We start from the raw sequence: 22,640 nt of genomic DNA on the forward strand, positions 1-22,640 counted from the left end.
ACTTATAAATAAAAGCTAAACATTGAATACACATAGACATAAAGATAGAAATAGTAGACACTGGGGACTGATTGACCAAGAAAAATGTGGGCTGAAAAACTACCTATTGGATACTATGCTCACCACTTGGGCGATGGTACCATCTGTATTTCCAAGCTCAACCTCAACGGCAAGTAATATACCCATGTAACAACCCCGCACATGTAGCCCCCTGATCTGAATTTTGTGTTGTGTTGTTTTGTTTTTAAAGACAATGTAGTGTCCCAATGCTCTACTTTTTGTTTTTTGTTTTTTTGCTTATATTTTTTTTTCAGAAAAATTTCATCACGGCATTATGTTTTTAAAAAAATATAGACCAGGTGTGGTGGTTCATGCCTGTAATTCCAGCACTTAGGAAGGCAGAGTCAGGAGGATCACTTGAGCCCAAAAGTTCAAGACTAGTTTAGATAACAGCAAGAATCCCATCTCTACAAAAAGAAAAAATAAGTAGTTGCAAATTTTCTCTTACAAATAAAACTCCCAAAATTCAGAAATAATTCAATTTTACTTAAAATTAAGTAAGAGCTATTAATCTGGAGATATAAATACATAAAGATGATAGTGTTTCTAGTGACATTTGGAAAACTATGGATTTTTATTTAAAGATATTAAATGCTATTTTTTGTTGGAGGTGTGAGAAAAAATATGATTCCCTTATATGCAAGTAACTTTTTTATTTCTCTGTAAGAAATATATATCAGCATTTAAGCAAAGATTATATTTCATATTACATTTAGTGCATTTTATGTATTATTATAGTTTCAGTGTTCTTATGGTTCTCTTTAGTTTTTAGGAGCTTGAAATGAGAGATTTCTGTTAACCTGGAACACATACTTATTGCATATTGTATTTCTTCGTAACTACATTAGGTTTTAATTTGGATCATTTTTGTTTTAGACACAGTGAAGATAAACTCGTTTCTGTTTGATTTTTAATCATATTAATCAATTAAAATTAAGTTTGTTAGTTTTATGAGATAGCATAGAAACTCCTTTATAATGAGAATTTAAGAAAAATCTTGTCTGTTATTTTTTAACTTACTTTAAAATGAATTTGGTTTTTTAAAAATCAACTTGGGAACATAGTTTAGACAGGTAATCTCAGGGTTTTTACATATGTATTTTTTTTCCAAGAGAAAATTAACATGGATATCCTCAATTTAATATTTTGTGTGTATCTATTAAAGAGAACAAAATAAGAAGACTTTCTTCTGCCTCTCTGACTTATTGTTTGTGCTGGAGACAGAGTAATCTTTCCTTTCAAAAGCTTAGATCTGATCATATCACTCCCCAACTTTATTTTTTTGTTTTTTTTTTTTTAATGTATCTTTTATTGTATTTTAGATTTTGGGGTACATGTGCAGATCATGCAGAATTGTTGCATAGGTACATACATGGCAATGTGGTTTAGTGCCTCAGTCCCCCTGTCACCTATATCTGGCATTTCTCCTCATGTTTTCCCTCCCCAACCTCCCTACCCCACACTGTCCCTCCCCTAGTCCCCCCACAACAGACCCCAGTGTGTGATGCTCCCCTCCCTGTGTCCATGTGTTCTCATTGTTCAACACCCGCCTATGAGTGAGAACATACAGTGTTTGATTTTCTGTTCTAGTGTCAGTTTGCTGAGAACTCATCCTTTTTTATAGCTGCATAGTATTCCATGGTGTATATATGCCACATTTGCCTTGTCCAGTCAGTCATCAATAGGCATTTGGGTTGGTTCCAGGTCTTTGCTATTGTAAACAGTGCCACAATGAACATAAGTGTACATGTGTATTTGTAATAGAACAATTTATAATCCTTTGGGTATATACCCAGTAATGGGATTGCTGAGTCAAATGGAATGTCTATTTCTAGGTCCTAGAGGAATCACCACACTGTCTTCCACAATGGTTGAACTAATTTACACTCCCACCAACAGTGTAAAAGTGTTCCTATTTCTCCACATCCTCTCCAGCATCTGTTGTCTCCAGATTTTTTAATGATCGCCATTCTAACTGGTGTGAGATGGTATATCAATGTGGTTTTGATTTGCATTTCTCTAATGACCAGTGATGATGGGCATTTTTTCATATGTTTGTTGGCCTCATATATGTCTTCTTTTGAAAAGTGTCTGTTCATGTCCTTCACCTACTTTTGAATGGGTTTGTTTGTTTTTTTCTTGCAAATCTGTTTTAGTTCTTTGTAGATTCTTGATATTAGCCCTTTGTCAGATGGGTAGATGGCAAAAATTTATTCCCATTCTGTTGGTTGCCAGTTTGCTCTAATCATTGTTTCTTTTGCTGTACAGAAGCTTTGGAGTTTAATTAGACCCCATTTGTCTATTTTGGCTTTTGTTGCCAATGCTTTTGGTGTTTTAGTCATGAAGTCCTTGCCTACGCCTATGTCCTGAATGGTTTTGCCTAGGTTTTCTTCTAGGGTTTTTATGGTGTTAGGTCTTATGTTTAAGTCTTTAATCCATCTGTAGTTAATTGTAGTGTAAAGTATCTGGAAGGGGTCCAGTTTCTGCTTTCTGCACATGGCTAGCCAGTTATCTCAACACCATTTATGAAACAGGGAATCCTTTCCCTATTGCTTGTTTTTGTCAGTTTGTCAAAGATCAGATGTTTATAGATGTGTGGCATTGCCTCCAAGGCCTCTGTTCTGTTCCATTGGTCTATATCTCACTCCCCGACTTTAAACGTCTCAAGGAAGTTCCATTGTGGTTGGAACTAACTCCAAATTCTCTAATGTGACTTGTGAAGAGTAACTTATGAAGTTGCCCTGCTTTTCTCTCCAGTCCTGTCTCCCACCCTGCCTCTTCTGGTATCTCATTCCAAAAGAACCAGTGTGTGTGTCTAGTTTTACCTCCTCTACTCCAGACTTTTGGTGTTCTTTTAAAGGAACATCTTCCTTTTTTTTTTTTTTTTTTGTCTCTTCTTATGAATTGCTATACCACCATCCTGTTAATCTGGTTTGCTTCTACTCATCTTTTTGAGGACTTTCTTATTTGAGGGTGTTTTAAAAATGTAAGCTGGTTAATTTGTAGTTCTTCAGGAAAGGGACAAACTGTTACCATTTTTGGTGTTTAATGTTATGCTCAGTCCTAATCAAATCTTTAGATGGTCCTTTACTAAAGTGTATTGTGCAGTCCAGGCTTCTTTGTGATGAGAGGGTGAAAGGAGAAAAAACTAAAGTCAAGAGAAAAATTAATATTTACCATCCTCGATTTAATATTTTTATAAAGGAACTAATAAATACTGAGTGAGTAAGTGAAAAGGTATCATGAGTAAAGTGAAAAGAAGTTATAGCAAAAGTTAAGGATTATTTCATGAAATGAAAATTTCCCATGTAAATGGGAGATTTCTTAAAAAATTGATGAGAGGGCCGGGCGCGGTGGCTCACGCCTGTAATCCCAGCACTTAGGGAGGCCGAGGCGGGTGGATCACGAGGTCAAGAGATCGAGACCATCCTGGTCAACATGGTGAAACCCCGTCTCTACTAAAAATACAAAAAATTAGGTGGGCATGGTGGCGCGTGCCTGTAATCCCAGCTACTCAGGAGGCTGAGGCAGGAGAATTGCCTGAACCCAGGAGGCGGAGGTTGCGATGAGCCGAGATCGCGCCATTGCACTCCAGCCTGGGCAACAAGAGCGAAACTCCGTCTCAAAAAAAAAAAAAAAAAATTGATGAGAGAACACTTTTATTGTTTTCAGTCAAATTTACAACAGGAGAATGGATTTCTAATATGGTGCCAGTCTGTAAAAGAATGGAAGGATTTCTTGGTGGTATTAGTCTATTGGTATTAGAATGAGGCGTATATGAAGACTGAAGTGGTAGAAAGTTATTTCAATCAAAGAATACTTTTATAGTTTAGCACTAATACAAACTTATTATTAAAATGAAAGGAATTTTTTTAAAGTACAAAGAAGTGAAATATTACTCAGCATCTCATCCTCCAGAAATACATGACAAGAACTTGAAAGAACAAAACAGGAGGTTCATTTCTCTGGAACTATTTAGGATTGACCTTCAAAAGACAGGAGGATGGACTGAATAAACTTAATGACAACTTAATGTAAGCTCCAGGAAAAAGGACCTCTTGGTTTAGAGTTGTTGTGGACAAGTTGCAGAAAGAATTTTTTGTAATAATTAAGATTTCTTGAAATCTAAATCAAGAAATCTAATTTCAGTTTAGAACTGACCTTCATAAAGACAGAAGGATTTCTTGATTTTTAAAACCACAATGAGAAAGTACCCACGAAATTTAACTGGATTCAAATGAAACAACCTCCTGTATTCTCTTTGTAATAGATATTTGATAGAATCTATTAAACATTTTTGAGTCGTTTAATCTTTGCCTTAGTCTGTGGATCACTGCCATTAAGTAATCACATATGTGTAACTTCTGTTTTATTTTTAAGCTGGATAATGCAGATGAACAAGCAGCCCAGATCAGAAGGGAACTTGATGGCCGGCTGCAATTGGCAGATAAAATGGCGAAGGTAAATTATTTACTTGGAAATACTATACCCCATTCCTTTCTTTACCTAGATTTCTGTGAGCTGAAAGAGTGTTTTGTATAGGTGAAAAAAAAAGAGCCAGCATAATTTTAACATTTTCTCCTCTACTCATAGACCTCTTAATCCCAAATATCTGAATGCATATTGTCTAAATGGAGCATATTATTCATTTTAAATATTCATTCTTAATATGTTAACTGTTTAATTTTAATGATAAATTTTATAAATTTTTTTTAAAGCAATGCCTGAGTTTCTTAAACTGCCATATCTAGAAGAGTTTCAATGTTGTGCTAAGCAAATAGAACCAGGGAGAAAAAACTCCTCCCTGCAAAATCATGTAATATATTTGTAAGTATACAGCACAGTTATTGCCACATGGTAGTTCCAATTAATATTTAATTAAATGACTAAATGCATGAAAAAATGTAATTTGAAGTAGTAGAAAGTCTGGCAGATAAGTATGTTTGATACAAGAAATTCATTATATTGTACTCATTTTATTTGTGTGATCATTATGTATTGTGAATAGAAATAGATTTCAGGCAAAAGCCGTGAGTTTTTTCTAGTACTTAAGGTTTTTAGAAAGAATAGAACCTAATTGTCTAAATCATTCTTTAGTGAATTGATTGATTAACTTACTTTAATGGTATGAAAATTTTCATTCTTTTCAATGGACTTGCAATTACAGTGCTGTTGATTGCTCTGAACATAAGATTCTCTCCCTTTCCTTTCTGCTAAGTAAAAACTTACAATATTTGATGGATAGTCTCTCTTTCTCTCTCATAACATGTATACAATAAGCTGCACACATCTTCAGTTTACAATTTGATGAATGTTTATGAATACATCCTGTGTAGCTACCTCCCAAATCAAGATAGTGAACTCTTCCAGCATTCAAGAAGTTATATCCCATACTAATTTTGACAATTATTTTTGTGCTTCTGCAAAGTAAATGTGTATTTGTAAATATTAATATATATAGTTTTAAAAATGCTAATAACATTTAAATATTTATTAAAAAGTAGAGGAAACTTTGAGAAATTAGAGATAAACAATGATATAGAAAAAAATTGAGAGAAATTGGGTAACAAGAATGTCAGTAAATTGTAAGATCATGGGGAAGAATCTCTAGATGAGTGAAGACACATTGTGCTATAAATCAGGGGCCAAAGAGTTACATTTGCGCAAAGGGCAGTGGCTGAAAGGATACCATGCCTTATTTTTGTCCTCTGGGTTTCTACAAAGGTGCTATTTCATTCTAGATATTTGAATGTGGACTTCATATAGTAGAAACCGAGCAGCTTGAGGCTGTTGGAACCTTTAGAAAGAAAAATGTTTTAAATGCCAAATCCTATCCTGTACTGAGACTGGCTGGAAAAGAAATTGCTTTTCTGAGACCTAAAGCTAACAAAGAACCTGGAGAGATGTGCCTGACAGCAGTGGGCGGGACAGTGAATCTGTGTTCAGCATTTGAGAATTACCTACTTGTATATAGATTGTACCTGAGACTGGGTACATTGTCATATCTGATGCTTCAGAATAAAGTTTAAGTGACCTTCTGGAGAGTTATGAGACTGGAAAAAAAGCCTCAGACATGTTCTCAGGTTCATGTCTGAGAAGGAAAAAGCATGTTCATAAACTACTAGGCTGAGTCAGAAGAAAGATTTAGTTCTCTCCTTGAGAGAACTCTAATGGTTTCATCAGAGATGTTGATAAAGTGGAAAAACCATGGAGAAAGAAACTGATGGGGTTGGGAGGCAAAATATACCTCTAAAAATAGGATACCTTTTGGTGAAAATATTGACACAGCAGATTGAGCAGGTTTAATTGCTTTCTGCTTGAAGGTCACCAAAGTGAAGCCCTCTTAATGAAATGATTTTAAGGCTAATAACAATTTACTGACCTCGTTGAATTACATTCCTACAATAATCCTAAAACCTTGTAAGGGCAAGTGATATCATGAAGTTAATTTCATAGAAGAGGAAATTGAAGCTTAAACAAGATTATTTATTTCACCATGATTACGTAACAAATAAGTGGCTGAGGCAAGCCTCAAATCCTGGCCTTGTCTCCAGAGCCTGGGCTCTCTCCCTTACATCCTGTTGCCTCTGCAATCTGATAATGCCAGAAGTGTGGTTAATAAATAGCTGTTAGTTGACAATCAGAAACACCCCTTTCCACATTTCACAGAACAGTACAATATAATAACAATAAAACTGAGGGCAAAAATCTCTGCTTCAAGGGAAATGTTGACTTTAGTACTTTAGCCAAGAGGTAATTAGGAAGTAGTGGACAAAATATGTACAGAAAGACCTGTGACCAAATTCATGATTGCTATTTTCTAGATATAATAGTAGGCACATAACATTTTAGAGCCTCATTTTTTCTATCAAATTCATTGAGCAGATATTTATTGAGCACCAACTATACAGCCGGGTGCTGTCTTAGGTACTTGGGATATATTGGGTTAAAACAAGACAAAAATATTTCTTCCAGGCCCTGGTGGAGCTTACATTTTATTTGGAATAGCCCCACAGTAAGCAGTAATCATGTCATGTAACTAAATTATATATGGTGATCATTGTTACTTAGAAAATAGGTCAGAAAAAATAGGATATGAGGAGTGTAGGAGGGAGGTGGTGGGAGGTTACAGTTTTCGGTCAAGTGGTCAAGGCAGGCCAGTTCTTGATAGTACAATTCTTCCAGATACTCAGACCAAAAAACTTGTAATCATCTTTGATTCCTTTTTCTCATACCTCATGCAAAACTTGCCAGGAAATCCTTTTATCTCTACCTTCACAGTATTTCCAGAATGTGACTATGGCTGCCATCCTCCACCTTCCAAAATGTGGTCTAATCATCTTTGTCTGTTGTCTGGATCATTGTTCTGTCCTTTTAACTAGTCTCCTGGATCACTCATCTCCATTAACACAACAGCCAGTGATGTTCTGCACTAAATCTGTGATGATTCCCTGTGCTGCTGAGAGAAAAAGAAAAGTTCCTAAAATGGCCTGCAAAGTCCTGTATGATCTGGTCTCTGTTACCCCTCTGACTTTATCCTTCACTAAGCTCTTGCCCTTGCTCAATCCACTTTGGCTATGGTGGCCTCATTGATTTTCCTGCCACAGGGCCTTAGGCCTGACTATTCACCTGCAGTTATCTTCCATACATGGCTTTTTCTCTGCTGTAGTCAGGTTCTCCAGAGAAACAGAGCCAATAGATTTATCTATTTATTCACATATCTAAACCTATATCTAGATAGATATAATAAATATGTACATAATATTAAAAAGTAGTGTTATACATACATACATGTTATATGTGTATATATATTTATAAAATACAGGGCATGCACGTGCACACACACACACACACACACACATGTGGGAGGGCAAGTAGAGAGAGAGAGAGAGATTGAGTTCAAGGAATTGGCTCCCACAGCTGTGAGCATTAGCAAGTCCAAAATTCATAGGACAAGTAGGCAGGCTGGAAATTCAGGTGAGAATTGATGTTACAGTCTTAAGTCTGAAATCTGTAGTGTGGACTGGCAGACAAGAAACTCAGGCAGTGTTTCTGTGTTTTAGTCTTGAGGCAAAATTGCTGCTTCTTTCGGAAACCTTTGTCTTTGCTCATAAATCCTTCAGCTGAGTGAATGAGACCTACTACAGATGTAGGAGGGTGATCTGATTTACTGAATCTACTGATTGTAAATGTTATTCACATCTAAAGAATATTTTGATAACAACATTTAAATTCGTGTTTGGCCTAACAACTGGACACCATACCCTAGCCAGATTGACAAACAAAATTAATCATCATACTTCCTCATCCACTTATATGCTCAAAGGGCATCATCTCCTCATTGAGACCTTCTCCAACCACCTTGTTTAAAGTTACAGCCCTTCTTACCACTCACTCTATGTCCCTTCTAGACTTTTTCTCCATGGTACTTACCACTTTCTACCATAAGAAATTATTTCCTTGTTTATGAAGTCTGTAAAATACAGGTTCCATGGCAGCAGAGGATTTTTGTCCATTATCTTCATGGTTCTATCCAGGGGCCTGGAGCAGAACACATAGCAGGCACTCAGGGAATGTCTGTCGAATGACTGAGTCTTTACATGCTGTCCTATTTGTGAGATAGCCAGGACTGTGAAGAATTCTTGAATTATTTATAGACTCCCTCCCTTTTATCCCACTCAAAGGCATATTTGAATTGAAAGGAAGAGAGAGTACCAATATGGTAAGAATAACTGAATCTGCTCTAATTTGTAACAACAACAACAAAAATTAAACACTTCAGCATTTTAGTTAGGATTGGAACCAGCTTCAAAATCAGTAGTTCACTTGATGCCATGATGCTGAGATTAGAACCAAAAATTAATATGGGGGCATGGGAAGCAGCAGAGATCAGCTTAGAGAAACTATCCTGTGATATGAACCCAAGATGTCATCTAGTGGAAGGTTAAGAGCACTTAAGAAAAAGTGATTATATTTGAATAATGAAAAAAAAATTTAAAGAAGACAGCTTTTTTTGTGTGTGTATACCATGTGTTAAGACCACTAGTGACCTATGTTGTACAGAGGACCCAATTAGAACACATGACTTGTAAGAGTGACTCACAGTTTGACAACTAAGAAATAACCCTATTTCTGATTCAATTCTAGTTTAAAAGAACACATTTAAAATGTATAATTGTCTGATATACAGTTGGTTTTGTTGTTTGCCAGTCAGGGACAACACAAGCAGGTTAAATAGAGGTGTTGAAATATTATCAATAAACCTCAAAGCTTTAAAACAGTATTTGAGCTTTTTCAGGGAAAAAAAATCTGGTATAGTCTATTCCTTGAAAAGTTTGAAAATACTAATAAGAGAGTCAATTTTGGTGTTGCCTGCTTTTCTCCTCTTTGACAGATGATAGTTAATGAAGCACTTATAGTTAAAGCTAAATACAAATAGATTATTTTTTTTCTCGTCCTAATGCTGGATTTTCCATAACATGTTGAAAATTTGAAAGAAAAGCATTGGCACATCAGGACTTTCAGATATATGATATGCTCGTCTTTTGCTTTGTTACACTATAATTTTTTAATGGAAAAATTATGACTTTCATACAAATATAAAATGGACACACAATAGAGATTTTATTCAATGCGTAATTACTAAGCAAACAAGTTAGATATTAAGACCACGCCAAAGAGCATATGAGAAGCTAGGTATTTGGGGGCATTACTAAGATAAGATTAATGGATTCAGTTAAAAATTGGTTAATTTCTAATACAGATTTAAACTGAAACTTTGACTTATATTATTCACCAGGCAAACATTATTTACATCTCTTTCAGATGCAGTTTTACAAAGTAACATGTAACTTTATTGTCTTGAACCTATAGTCAATAATAAACAAGATGAACTAAGAACTTTTCCGCAAATGATCATTGGATGGCCTTCACTTCCATGTGACATTGAAAGGATCTGCCTCCTCGTTGTTTGCCTTATTTCTCAGTTTTGGATGCTTTTTCTGACAGCCTTAAAGTTAATCCAAAAACATAAAATATGTTTTTTATGGATCATTTTACTTGTTTCTCCCCTCTTTGCTTATATTGAAAAATTATTCTAAAAACAATTCCTTTCCTCCCCTGCCTTGTCAAAGGAAACCCAGGTATTCTATAGCTGGGTAGTTACATGTTTTCTTAAGGATACAAATTTGCTATTTTTTGAATGTTGCATCAAACTGTAGAGAATTTTTAAAAGGATACTTAAGAACCTTCTTTGGGAAAGTTAATTTTTAATGTAGATATTTAATCTGTCTGTGACATTATGCAGTTTTAATTTTGATTATATGTAAATTAGTTTAAAAAGAAATATGTGAAGGTTATCCTGGGGGAGAAGAAAAACAGGTGGCCTGAGACTCTGGGACTGATCTGTGAAGTGGTGCCAGATGTTCCTTCCCATCCCATGAACGAACTGGTGCAAGCAAGTCAGAGACTAGATGCAGGTTGAAAGGAGCACACTGGATGCTTTCCAGTCGTACTAGAGACATGTAGATTTCTTAGGTTAGATTTTGAGTGATGTCAAGGGAGGCAACAGTAAAGACAGTGATTTTCTGGAGCATTCAGCAGTCATTTGAAAGATGGCTGCTTTAGGCTTTCATCCTCCAGCTGGTTCTGAGCAGTGGTGATCATTTCATACTGGGCTTTATGTTGTAAAACTACATACCCTTTGTCTTTAAGAGAGAAAATCTAAGTGCCAGGTTGGCAAACATTAAAGAAAGAGCCAAGAGTGTGAGGGAACAAAGTGCTCTCATTTGCTGTTCTGAAGAATGTAAATTTGTTGTAATATTCTCTAAGAACAATTTGGCACTATCTAAATATCAATATTTGGAATGTCCTTTTAATTGAGCAGAAGAAACAAGTCTGATTGCAGAGTTAAAAGTATTGAATGGTAATGCTGTTATAATTTAGCAAGAAAATAGAATCTTCAAATTGATATTGTTACTTTTTCCCTTAATCATTTTTAATCATAAATTTTCCTTTTGCTTTAAACTTAACTTTATCTAAGCCTTTAGTGAAAAACTGAATTTATAGCCACAAGATATCTTGGCACATTCATGTAATGTGCAAATTTACTAATTTTAGAAATATGACCATATCACTGTTCAATAATATGAGGTTTTAGGTTTGAATGCCTATTTATGAAAAGCATACTCTCCCAGCAATGCATATCTGTGGTAAGAAATTGAGCTGTTGTTAAAATGTTTGTTTCCTAACTGGCAAAGCAGTTGTGTCCTCAACATTTTCTTACATACCAGTTATCCTAAGCATTGCAAAGCTACTAGTGGCTAACTAAGGTTCATCTATACACTAAAATATCTTCCATGCATGTTTTCAGAGTTTGTTTTTCCTTAAGCAAATCTTATCACAAATCAAGTTAATGTGAAAATATATGTGATTTTTTCATTTTGTTCTGCAGTGATCCTCAATAAGATATCTGAAGTACCTTTAGATATAATCATAAATGCCAATGCCTGAGGATTTTAAAGCCTAGTGACTCAAGTAGGGTAGATATATTGAGAGTTTTGTAATTTCTAAGAGCGAAATATATACATCATACATTTTTTATGATTAAATTGAAATATGACTTATGTAACACTACTATTTTACAAATTATTTTCAAGGAAAGAAAATTCCCCCAATTTATAGCAAAAGATATGGAGAATATGTATATAGAAGAGTTGCGGTCTTCAGTGAATTTGCTAATGGCCAATTTGGAAAGTCTTCCAGTTTCGAAAGGAGGTCCAGAATTTAAATTACAAAAATTAAAACGTTCACAGAATTCTGCATTTTTGGACATAGGGGATGAGAATGAGATTCAGCTGTCAAAGTCTGACGTGGTGCTGTCATTCACCTTAGAGGTAAGTAGCTTTATCTCATAGTTGCCTCTAACAGCATAAATGAGGCTGCATAATAATTTCTGCTGACCTTTGTGGTAACTGCTAGAATTTAAAACAGTGCAATATATGTTGGAGATGTTAAATTATTCTTCATTTGTTGCATACTCGACCTGTATATGCAAATGAATGCAAATTTTTCTTTAAATATAACAACAGTATTAGAACTAAGTAATAAAATAATAAAAGTTTTAAAGCACGTCTTCTTTATGCCAGACTAGTATAAGTTTACTGATACAATAGGATGGGCATGGTGGCTCACACCTGTAATTCCAGCACTTTAGGAGGCCAAGGCAAGAGGATCACTTGAGCCAAGAAGTTTAAGATCAGCCTGGGCAACATAACAAGACCCGGTTTCTAAAAAAACAAAAAAGTTATTTCATCATGATGGTGTGTGCCTGTAGTTCCAGCTACTTGGGAGACTAAGATGGAAGGATTGCTTGAGCCCAGGAGGTTGAGGTTACATTGAACAGTGATCATGACCCTGCATTCCAGCCTGGCAGGCAGAATAAGACCCTGTCTCAAAAACACAAGGATAACAAAAATTCACTGATAAAATAAGCATCAAAATGCACTGGGGTAGAAATAGCAATTCAACATATAAGTGAATTCTTGGTAATTTGGGAACTTTTTTCAGGTTTTTGGTTAATCTTTCTTTTTAAATCTACTTTACCTGTGGGATCATTTTTCTAGGATCATATTAAATAAACCAGTTATAATGAACATTATTAGATACCATGGATGATGAGAAATAGATAATTCTTCTTTTTCAGGACTTCAAGTTTTATTACAGGGACAATACATATTAGAGCAAGAAGAAATGTCATACATTTAAAATTGTGTTCCCCAAAACTTCAGAATTTCCTATTTCATGCAAATCACTGGAATCCAAAGACTAGTACTCTTTGTACAGCTTCCTGTTGATGCTTTACATAATTCTTCATTGCTGATCTATGCATATGGGCTTATCTAGTTATATGTCTGTGGATTTGTACACCACCACACATAAACACACACCCCTGACAGACATCTTTAGTTCCTAGGAGAAAGAATGTGTGTGAAGCATTAAGATAAAAGATTATTATAATATAATAATTTGGACTGTCAGGTCGCCATTTGGCTTAAACTCAAGCTCCCCCTCCCCGTAATTTTTATTCTATGAGTAAATACTAAAAATGTGACACTTTAATTCATAGCTCTCTCAAAAATTACATTGAGGCTTATAGCTCCTTCCTGTTATCCTCTCTGCTGGTTCCCCATGCTGCCATTTTCATTTGCCGATTGACAAAGAAAAGTAAATACAGTCTTACAAAGAACAGTTTTCAATTTCTTTATTGAAACTTGAGTTGCTTAGTTTATGGAAGAAAAAGAAAACTTCTATTTTTATTCTTTTTTTTCCCATATATTTAACTCTGACATAAATTCAAACTTGAGGATGACATCTGCTTCTCACTTTCTTAATTTCGGGATTAATGATTTATTTGTAGATTAATAGATTAAACTTAGTGTCAGATTAGAACTATGAGGCTTTCTTTTGACTCAAGATTCAATTCTGGGCTTACGTAATGGCTTTGCCAAATGGCTGCACTACTGGCTTTCTTCTCAGACTTTTCAGGCTTATAACATAAGGATGTCTAATTTGAAACTACGTAGTATGTTAGCTGTAGCATTTCCTTATCATTCCTGCCTCAGATCTCCTGCTAAGTGAAATATAAAAGGTCAATTGTTTTCTATTTTTTAAAACTTTATACAAAACATAATTCATTTAATTATACTATAATTTTTCCAATACGAGTTTATCTTATGTATTTATTTAGTTAGTTTTGTGGAGACTGAGTCTCTCTCTGTCACCCAAACTGGAGTGCAGTGATGTAATCTCTGCTCACCGCAACTTCCACCTCCCAGGTTCAAGGGATTCTCCTGTTTCGGCCTCCTGAGTAGCTGGGACTACAGGCATGCAACACCATGCCCAGCTAAATTTTTTTTTGTATTTTTAGTAGAGATGGGGTTTCCCTATATTGCCCAGGCTGGTCTTGAACTCCTGAGCTCAGGCAATACACCCACTTCCGCCTCCCAAAATGCCAGGATTACAGGCTTGAGCCACCATGCCCAACCTATCATTTAAATTTATTGATGGAAAAAATAATTTGTAGAGCAAATAACTTTTATGATGTACAAATCTACCATTGTCTTTATATGTAAACATTCAGAACTAAAAGCTCAGAACATTTTCTCTTTTCTCTATTGTTCAAAAATCTTAAACAATTGTAATAATTAACTTCTTATGAATTATACTTTACCTATTGAAAACAAAATTAGGCATTGAGTCAATGTTTAAGTGAAATGATGAATTGTTATTCTGTGCTTTATTGCCAATATGTTTAGGAGAGCTGTTCAGTTGGCAGTAGATTGTTAGGCAGAGAATATAAGCTAAAACTTTATTTTCCATGGTCTGAGAAGTTTGCATATTTATAAAATTGTTTTGACATCCTCTGTTGCTGTGTCTCTCTAAGGCAGATATTTCCTACCATAGCATAATACAAATCTGTTCTCTGTGTCCACAGTATTTTAAGCAGGAGTTATGTGTCCAGCAACAAAGTAAAATCATGTTAAGTGATGATGGTTCAGTGCATGTTTATAGAACACCAGAAAGAACAGATACACCACTGGTCCCAGGGCCAGTGACATCAGCCAAGCTAAACTGAATAATTATCCCTAGCCCTTTAAGCAAGTCTTGCTCCTCAGACCCTATATTTCAGCCTAAGTAAACTCTGAAAGGCAAGCAGTTAATCCAATTTAAAGCGCTCACATTTCATTAATCGGGCTTAGAAGTGGTCCAGTGGAGGAATCTTTTCTAAGAACTTTACTGAGCCAAAGGAATAAGGTGCAGATTCGAAAAACTCTACTTAAATTTCATCTTCTCTTTAAAATTGCTCCCACATCTCCCTTCTCTCACTATACCTTATTCCCTTACCAAGTTCAATTTTTGCCATACTATTTACCAACTAACATATAGTTCAGTTATTTATTATGTTTATTGTTGATTATCTGGCTTTCTCTACCAGAATGTAAGCTGCAGAAAGGTAATATTTCTTTCTCTTTTTTGTTTACTGAGGTATTGAAAGTAACTAAACAGTGCCTAGCACACAACTGACTCAGTAAATACTTACTGAATTAAAGGATTTTTATGGTACCAAAAAAGCAGTTAGCCATACAGGATTACTTTTAGGTCTCTCTGTTTATTAAGAGAGAAATATTAAAGCAACAAATGAGCTAAACCACAAAATGCTAAGCTATTAAATAATGTTAAATGCAAGCAAAACTAGAAAAACAAATGGTCCCCTAAGAAGTGGAAAGTGGGGAATGATATCAATGGCATGAATATAGTTGATTTTTTTTTTTTGAGACTGAATCTTGCTCTGTTGCCCAGGCTTGAGTGAAATGGCATGATCTCGCCTCATTGAAACTGCCACCTCCGAGGTTCAAGCAATTCTCCTACCTAAGCCTCCTTAGTAGCTTGGATTACAGGTGCATGCCACCACGCCTGGCTAGTTTTTTGTATTTTTAGTAGAGACGGGATTTCACCATGTTAGCCAGGCTGCTCTTGATCTCCTGACCTCATGATCTACCCACCTCAGACTCCCAAAGTGCTTGGATTACAGGCATGAGCCCCCGTACCCAGCATGCAGTTGATTTTTTACAATTAATTCTGTTATCGATTTTAGGTTAGCATCCCATGACTTCCTCTGTATTTGGTGCTTTATGGTTCCCAGTTTCACCATACTGCCCAGCGTCATTTTCTAATAAACTACACATGCTTAAGTGTCTCCTAACTCTGTGGTCAGTGTTTTCTTGGAAGAATGTTACCTAGTTTCACATTTTATACTTATCTCCCTTCTTTTTGCTTCTAGGACAACTTTATTTATCCCTATGACATCAGCTATGGAGAGATTGGGGAATAAAAGATTAAAAATAGGTCAATTTAGTTTCTGTAGGTCCATTAGCAAGTTTTGCTGGGAATTGAAACACTATTTAAAATTAGATTAGCTGATGGTCCATGGAATTCTTGGCTGTCTATCACTAATTACTAAGGCCACCTATTTTTTATTTTTCTTTTGGATATCAGATCTGTAGAATCATGTTGTTTTATTTATACATATAGATTCATCTCAGAATATCTTCTGAAAATGACAATTCTGCAGGTTTCCCAGCACAGTTGAAAGTATTGTTTTGAAAAGCAGAATGCTGTTTCACAAGTTGTATGTTTTAGGAGGTCATGTTTATAGTAGCTTGTAGTAGAGGTGACAGAAATAATGTCAAGCAGATGCTTCTTTTCTTCTCTTGCACTTTGGCTATTTAAACACACTGCAGAAGAGATGCAGTGTAAACAATAATATTCTGAAATATGAAGCAATGCTCTTACAATTTCTAGGCTTGTGGTACACAATTCTATTGTTTTGTACATTGTAAATGACGATCACACATTTTTATTATTAAGAAATGGCCGGGCGTGGTGGCTTACGCTTGTAATCCCAGCACTTTGGGAGGCCGAGGAAGGCAGATCACGAGGTCAAAAGATCAAGACCATCCTGACCAACATGGTGAAACCCCATCTCTACTAAAAAAAATACAAAAATTAGCTGGGCATAGTGGCGCACGCCTGTAGTCCTAGCTACTCAGGAGGCTGAGGCAGGAAAATTGCTTGAACCCGGGAGGTGGAGATTGCAGTGAGCCGAGATCATGCCACTGCACTCCAGCCTAGCACCTGGCAACAGAGAGAGACTCTGTCTCAAAAAAAAAAAAGAAAAAAAGAAAAAAAAATTATTAGAGTAATGGTGGTAAGTTCAGATGAGGTTGACTTTTAATTAATATGGTTATATATTTGATTTATCTCAGTTTCTGGTTTTATTTGTATAAAAATCTAACAATTTTTAATATTACTAACAAAAAAACTTGAGTCATTAAAAATGCATAACTTGGTTTGCTTATTTTCCTTAATCAAGATTTAATATTTCAGCCAGGCTTAGTGGCTCACCCCTGTAATCCCAGCACTTTGGGAGGCTGAGGAGGGCAGATCATGAGGTCAGGTGATAGAGACCATCCTGGCCAACGTGGTGAAACCCCATTTCTACTAAAAATACAAAAATTAGCTGGACATGGTGGCACGAGTCTGTAATCCCAGCTACATGGGAGACTGAGGCAGGAGAATTGCTTGAGCCAGGAAGTCGGAGGTTGCCAACCAGTTCCATCTCAAAAAAACAAAAACAAAAAAAAAAAAGAAAGAAAGAAAAGAAAAAAGATTCAGTATTTATCCCAGTTTCCCTGAGCAGTATTAGAACAGCTATGAAAAATATTTCTTTTCTCTATCAGTTCTTCATTAATTTTCTTAGTCTGTTTTCAGGTAAGTCCTTATTTTTATTTATATGCTGGTATGCATTTTAATGTGAGAAAATGACATATCTCTAGTTGAGGAAGAAAACTTGTTCTGAGTTTGACCTTTTTTCTTATTGATAAATAAATGAGTGGTCACTTTCCTATGTATTGTATGAAAACAAAATTTAACAAAAACCAAATATACACTCATATTTACAAACATAGTCCTTCTCTTGTAACAGAGCTGAAAGGAAGAACAGTTTTAAGATGATTTGTTTTTTGAGCCCTTTGGATCAAAATTCTTTTCATGACTCTATAAAAAGTATAATGACTGTAATAAAGTATTTCATGATCAGTAATTGATACAGATTATGTTTATGGTAGATATTTTGGTAGCTACCTAACATGAACTTTATTGTTTGTACAAATACAACATGAGATCAATGAAGAAATCAATGTGTATATTTAAAAATGCATTTCAATCTATTTTATAAATTAAATTTTGAGAATTTAGAAGAGTTCATGATATAACTTTTGACTGAAAAATGTATAGTAAATAATATTTATATTTGATGTATACATTCAATGAGAATGTTAGGTTACAGTATTTTAAGATTGGCAGTCTTTTCAATAAACATTAAAAAGCACACTTAAAAAATATACATTGTTCTTTCTCCTAGGAGTTACAAATACATAAAGCAATATCAGTTTTTCCACCCTTTTCCAGTGTACCGATTTAAATTAGTACATAGCTTTAATGAACAGAAAAATCATTTTTTTCTTATGAAGTGAGTATTAAGATGTTCAGTAACAAGTTATAATTTCCATTTAATAAGACACAGACCACAAATAAAACTCTTTTTACATGTAGTAATAGTCATCTCAAATAAGTGAATATAGAAAATTTCTGATATCACATACTGATATCAATGAGTTGGTATGATGGCAATAATGTCTACCAGTAATATGTACTATATTACCTATGGAACTTACCATGTACTGCTGATATCATCTGCACTGAATTTTCATTTGTGATTCTGCTTAACTTCATGCAGACTTGCCTTTACTCATTAAGGATCTGAGTTTAAATTTTATTTAATTCACTAGGGCGTATATTTATGACATTTGACTTACTTTGTTTATAGCTGGCAGGAGATAAATTTTCAGGTACTAGACTTCCTCAAAATATTATTTACTATACCTTCTATGAATAGAGGTGGATTATAAAGAAGATAAAATACCAGTGATGTTAACAAATAACACGTTTTTTTTTCAGTTTTGTCAGTCTTCCTTATTACACTTCATGCTGCTATTTTTGTATATTGCTAAATGTTATCAGCTTGATGCATTATTTTAAAATCATTTTGTCTTTAGATTGTCATAATGGAAGTGGAAGGCTTGAGGTCAGTTGCTCCCAATCGAATTGTTTACTGTACAATGGAAGTGGAAGGAGAAAAACTGCAGACAGACCAGGCTGAAGCCTCAAGGCCACAGTAAGCCAGTTGAAAAAAATGTATTGTTGTTTGTTTGTTTGCTTAATCCTCCCCAAGAAACATGCTCTATTTATGTGCATAAATGTGTGGTATTACACTCTGAAACTGCTATTTGGCTAGCTTTGTCTCAACTGTGTTAGAACTAGTGTGTGCCTTTTTGGATAATGATGTTACAATTAGAATCTTGGCAGAATCCCTGTGTAGTGCAAACAGAAAATCCAACATGCAAACTCAAAGCTAATCATTAGACAATAAAACGTTTATAAGTCATTTCTTAGTAAAGCATATTTTATCATCATGTGTTATTTGAAAGGTAATACATAATTGTATTTCAGTTGCACGAATTGTATTCTAATACCCTTTCCATTTTTGTTTGTTGTAGCTCTTGGTGATTTAACATTAGATACCATGATTCTGCACAATGATTTGGAATACTTAGTGAACAAGCTAGAGAAACAGTTAATGACTACCGCACAATAATCCAAGTATAAAGCTGCTTTTTGCTGGCAGTTTTATGTTTCAGACTCTAGCAATGAGTTAATTAAATTAGTAAGATGTTCTCTTTAAGTCATTCTAACTTGGGGAAGTATCATGGTCTCTAGTAGAAATAACCAGGCTGGCCTGAGGAATTCAGATGCAATTTGCTGGGCCTTCATTTGTACATTACCTTGAGAAAACATTTCTTTTTCTTCTATTTAATCTTTATTCTAAATGTCCTGTAAGATTTAGGATTTTGCCTTATTATAACACCAATACGCGACCTGTTCATTCAGGAAACCTCTGCTGAGATCTTAGTTAGGCACTGAAGATGAATGAGAAATTTTCATTTTCCTTAGAGCAGGCAGGATAGGAAGATGCAGACGGTTATGTGTAACAGCAGAGAGGTGCACAGAGTAATAGGGGGTTGAAAAGAAGCAAATTGAAGCTTCTCACCCTGACCTAAAAGCCCTGCAGGCCTGCCTTTGACCAATCTCTCATGACCTGTGGGACCTTGCCTTCTCCCTTTGTTCCCCCAATCTTTTGCTATTCATCCACCCTGGACTTCATGCAGTCCCTAAACACTTACCCACCTATTCTCCATGTCACACTTGCTTTCCCCTCTGCTTGTAATCATCTTCCCTCTTATCTTTATATAACTGTTTTGTTGGCATTGAGAATGCCAATTTAACCATCACTGAGAATAATCCTTTCCTTTAACCCAGTGGAAGGTCTCTGGCTCACCACTTTTTAACTTTTGGACTGCGTTTTTATCTGTTTATTTTGCAGTGTGTTTGCTCCTGAGAAAATGACAAAACATCCCATTTAGTCTTATATCTGAGTACTTAGTAGGCACTCATGTGGAATTTATTAATCCAATCGACTGCACTTACTTTTGTGACCTAGTCACAGTACATATTTGGGGGGTAATATATACGTATATTCACAGAATTGTGTAATCATCACCACCATCCATTTTAGAATATACTCATCATCTCAAAAAGAAACTGTACCCTTTAGCTATCAACCTCCAACCACTCTAGCCTTAAACAACCACTAATTTACTGTCTCTTATAGATTTATCTATTCTGGACATTTAATATAAATAGAATTATATACAGTCATGTGTTAGTTAACATCAGGGATGCATTACGAGAAACATGTCATTAGGTGATTTTGTTGAACATCATAGAGTATACTTACATAAATTGATATAGTATAAATATTTTTCCTCATATATATTTTTTATATGGAAAGCTAAATGTCCCAGCTCCATTACATTTTCCCGGCCTGATGTGCAATGCCAGTATCAAGTGCCACATATCAAGTTTATTCAAGTCCTTTGTCCATTTTTTAAATTGAGCTGTTTGTCAAGTTTTAAGAGTTCCTCTGTTTTGTATACTAGGCCCTTATCATATATGTGATGTGCAAATCTTTTTCCTCTGTGAATTTTTTAACTTTCTTGATTTGTATTTTGAAACACATTGTGATGAAGTCCAATTTATTTTTTCTTTGTTGTTTGTGCTTTTATTTTCACTGCTAAGAATTCGTTGCCAAAACTAAGGTCACTAAGATTTAGCTGTATGTTTTCTCCTAAGACTTTCATGGTTTTAATCCTTATATTCAGGTCACTGATCCATTTTAAGTTGATTTTTGTATATGATGTAAGAGTCCAGTTTCCTTCTTTTACATGTGACTGTTCAATTATCCCAACGCCATTTGTTGAAGAACCTATTCTTTCTTTATTAAATGTTCTTTGCATCCTTTTTGAAAATCAGTTGATCATAGATACATGAATTTGTTTCTGGACTCTCAATTATGTTTTACCAATCTATATATCTGTTCTTATGCCAGCACCACACTGTCTTGATTACCATTGCTTTGCAGTAAGTTTTGAAATCAGGGGTGCAAGGCCTTCACCTCTGTTATTTTTCAAGATTGTTTTGGCTATTCTGAATTTTGATATGAATTCTAAGAACAGTTTATCAACTTCCGTAAAGATTCTGCAGAGATCACCAGCTGAGATTCTAATAGGGATTATGTTGTAACTGTTGGTCAATTTGGAGCATACTCCCATCTTAACAAGATTAAGTCTTCTGATCCGCAGACATGGGATGTCTTTCTATATATTTAGACCTTCAATTTCCCTTTCAACAATGTCTTGTAGTTTTCAAAGTAAAAGTTTTATTTTTTGGTTACAGCTATTTTTATTGTTTTATTCTTTTTTATGCTATTGTGAGTGGAATTGTTTTCTTAATTTTATTTTTAAATCATTCATTAGAAGTTATAAATATTATTTTTGTATAAAAATATGATGATTTATATGCATCAATCAACCTTACTGAGCTTGCTTATTAACTCGTAAAATTTTTAATGGATTATGTAGACTTTTCTATGTATAAGGCCATGTCATCTGCAAATACTCATAGTTTAAATTCTTCCTGTCTAATTTAGATTTACATTATTTGATTTGTTTGACCAATTGTCTCCAGTTCAATGTTGAATAGAAGGGGTAAGAAAAGGCATGTTGGTGTTGTTCCTGATCATAGGGGGAAAGCATATAATCCTTTATAATTACATGCAATTTTAGCTCTGGATTTTTCATAGAAACACTTAGCAGTTTAAGGAAGTTCCTTTCTATTACTAGTTTTTTGACTGTTTTTATAATGAAAGAGTGTTTGGTTTTGTCAAATGCTTTTCCTGCATCTATTGAGATGATCATGTGGATTTTGTCTTTTATTCTGTTGATATAATGTAATACATTATTTGATTTTCAGGTATTAAATGAAGCTTGCATTCCTTGCGCAATTCCCACTTCTTCATAATATAGGATTTTTTAAATTTGTTACTGGATTTGGTTTTCTAGTGCTTTGTTGAAGATTTTTGCCTCTATATACTTAAGAGATATTATCCTTGTAATTTTTGTGTGATGTCTCTGATTTTGTTATCAGGGTAATAGTGACCTTGTAGAATGAGTTTTTAAGTGGTCCCTTCAATTTTTTTGGAAGATAAGAATAATTTGTATTTTTTAAAGCGTTTGATAGAATTCACCAGTGGAGCTATCTGGGACTAAGCTTTTCCTTGGGAGTAATTCTCTGATTGCTAATTTGGTCTCATGTTATAGATCTATTCATTGTCTTTCTTCTTGAGTCAGTTTCACCATTTTGTGTTTATCTATTAGGTTGGTGCAAAAGTAATTGCAGTTTTTGCCTTTAAATGTTAATGCCGTTAATTTTTCAATTCATCTATGTTATCTGATTTTTCTCTCTCATTTGATCATAGTTTTACTATTATTTTTAGTTTCTCT

General features: G+C 34.7%; 1 protein-coding gene across 8 annotated transcripts in view; it reads left to right on the forward strand.

Moving 5' to 3' along the window:
* Positions 1–22,640, forward strand: part of CADPS2 (calcium dependent secretion activator 2) — a 579,466-nt gene that overhangs the window by 246,729 nt on the left and 310,097 nt on the right. For all 8 annotated transcript variants that reach the window (XM_064373922.1, XM_064373927.1, XM_064373929.1 and 5 more), the window contains exons 4-6: positions 4,441–4,521; positions 11,718–11,954; positions 18,738–18,856. In XM_064373922.1, coding sequence (XP_064229992.1) covers positions 4,441–4,521; positions 11,718–11,954; positions 18,738–18,856 — 437 coding nt within the window. The remainder of the gene's footprint in view (positions 1–4,440; positions 4,522–11,717; positions 11,955–18,737; positions 18,857–22,640) is intronic.

Source organism: Aotus nancymaae, unplaced genomic scaffold, assembly GCF_030222135.1.
Source record: "Aotus nancymaae isolate 86718 unplaced genomic scaffold, 86718_ANA_hifiasm-v0.15.2.pri h1tg000002l, whole genome shotgun sequence".
In the NCBI taxonomy this organism is placed as follows: Eukaryota; Metazoa; Chordata; class Mammalia; order Primates; family Aotidae; genus Aotus; species Aotus nancymaae.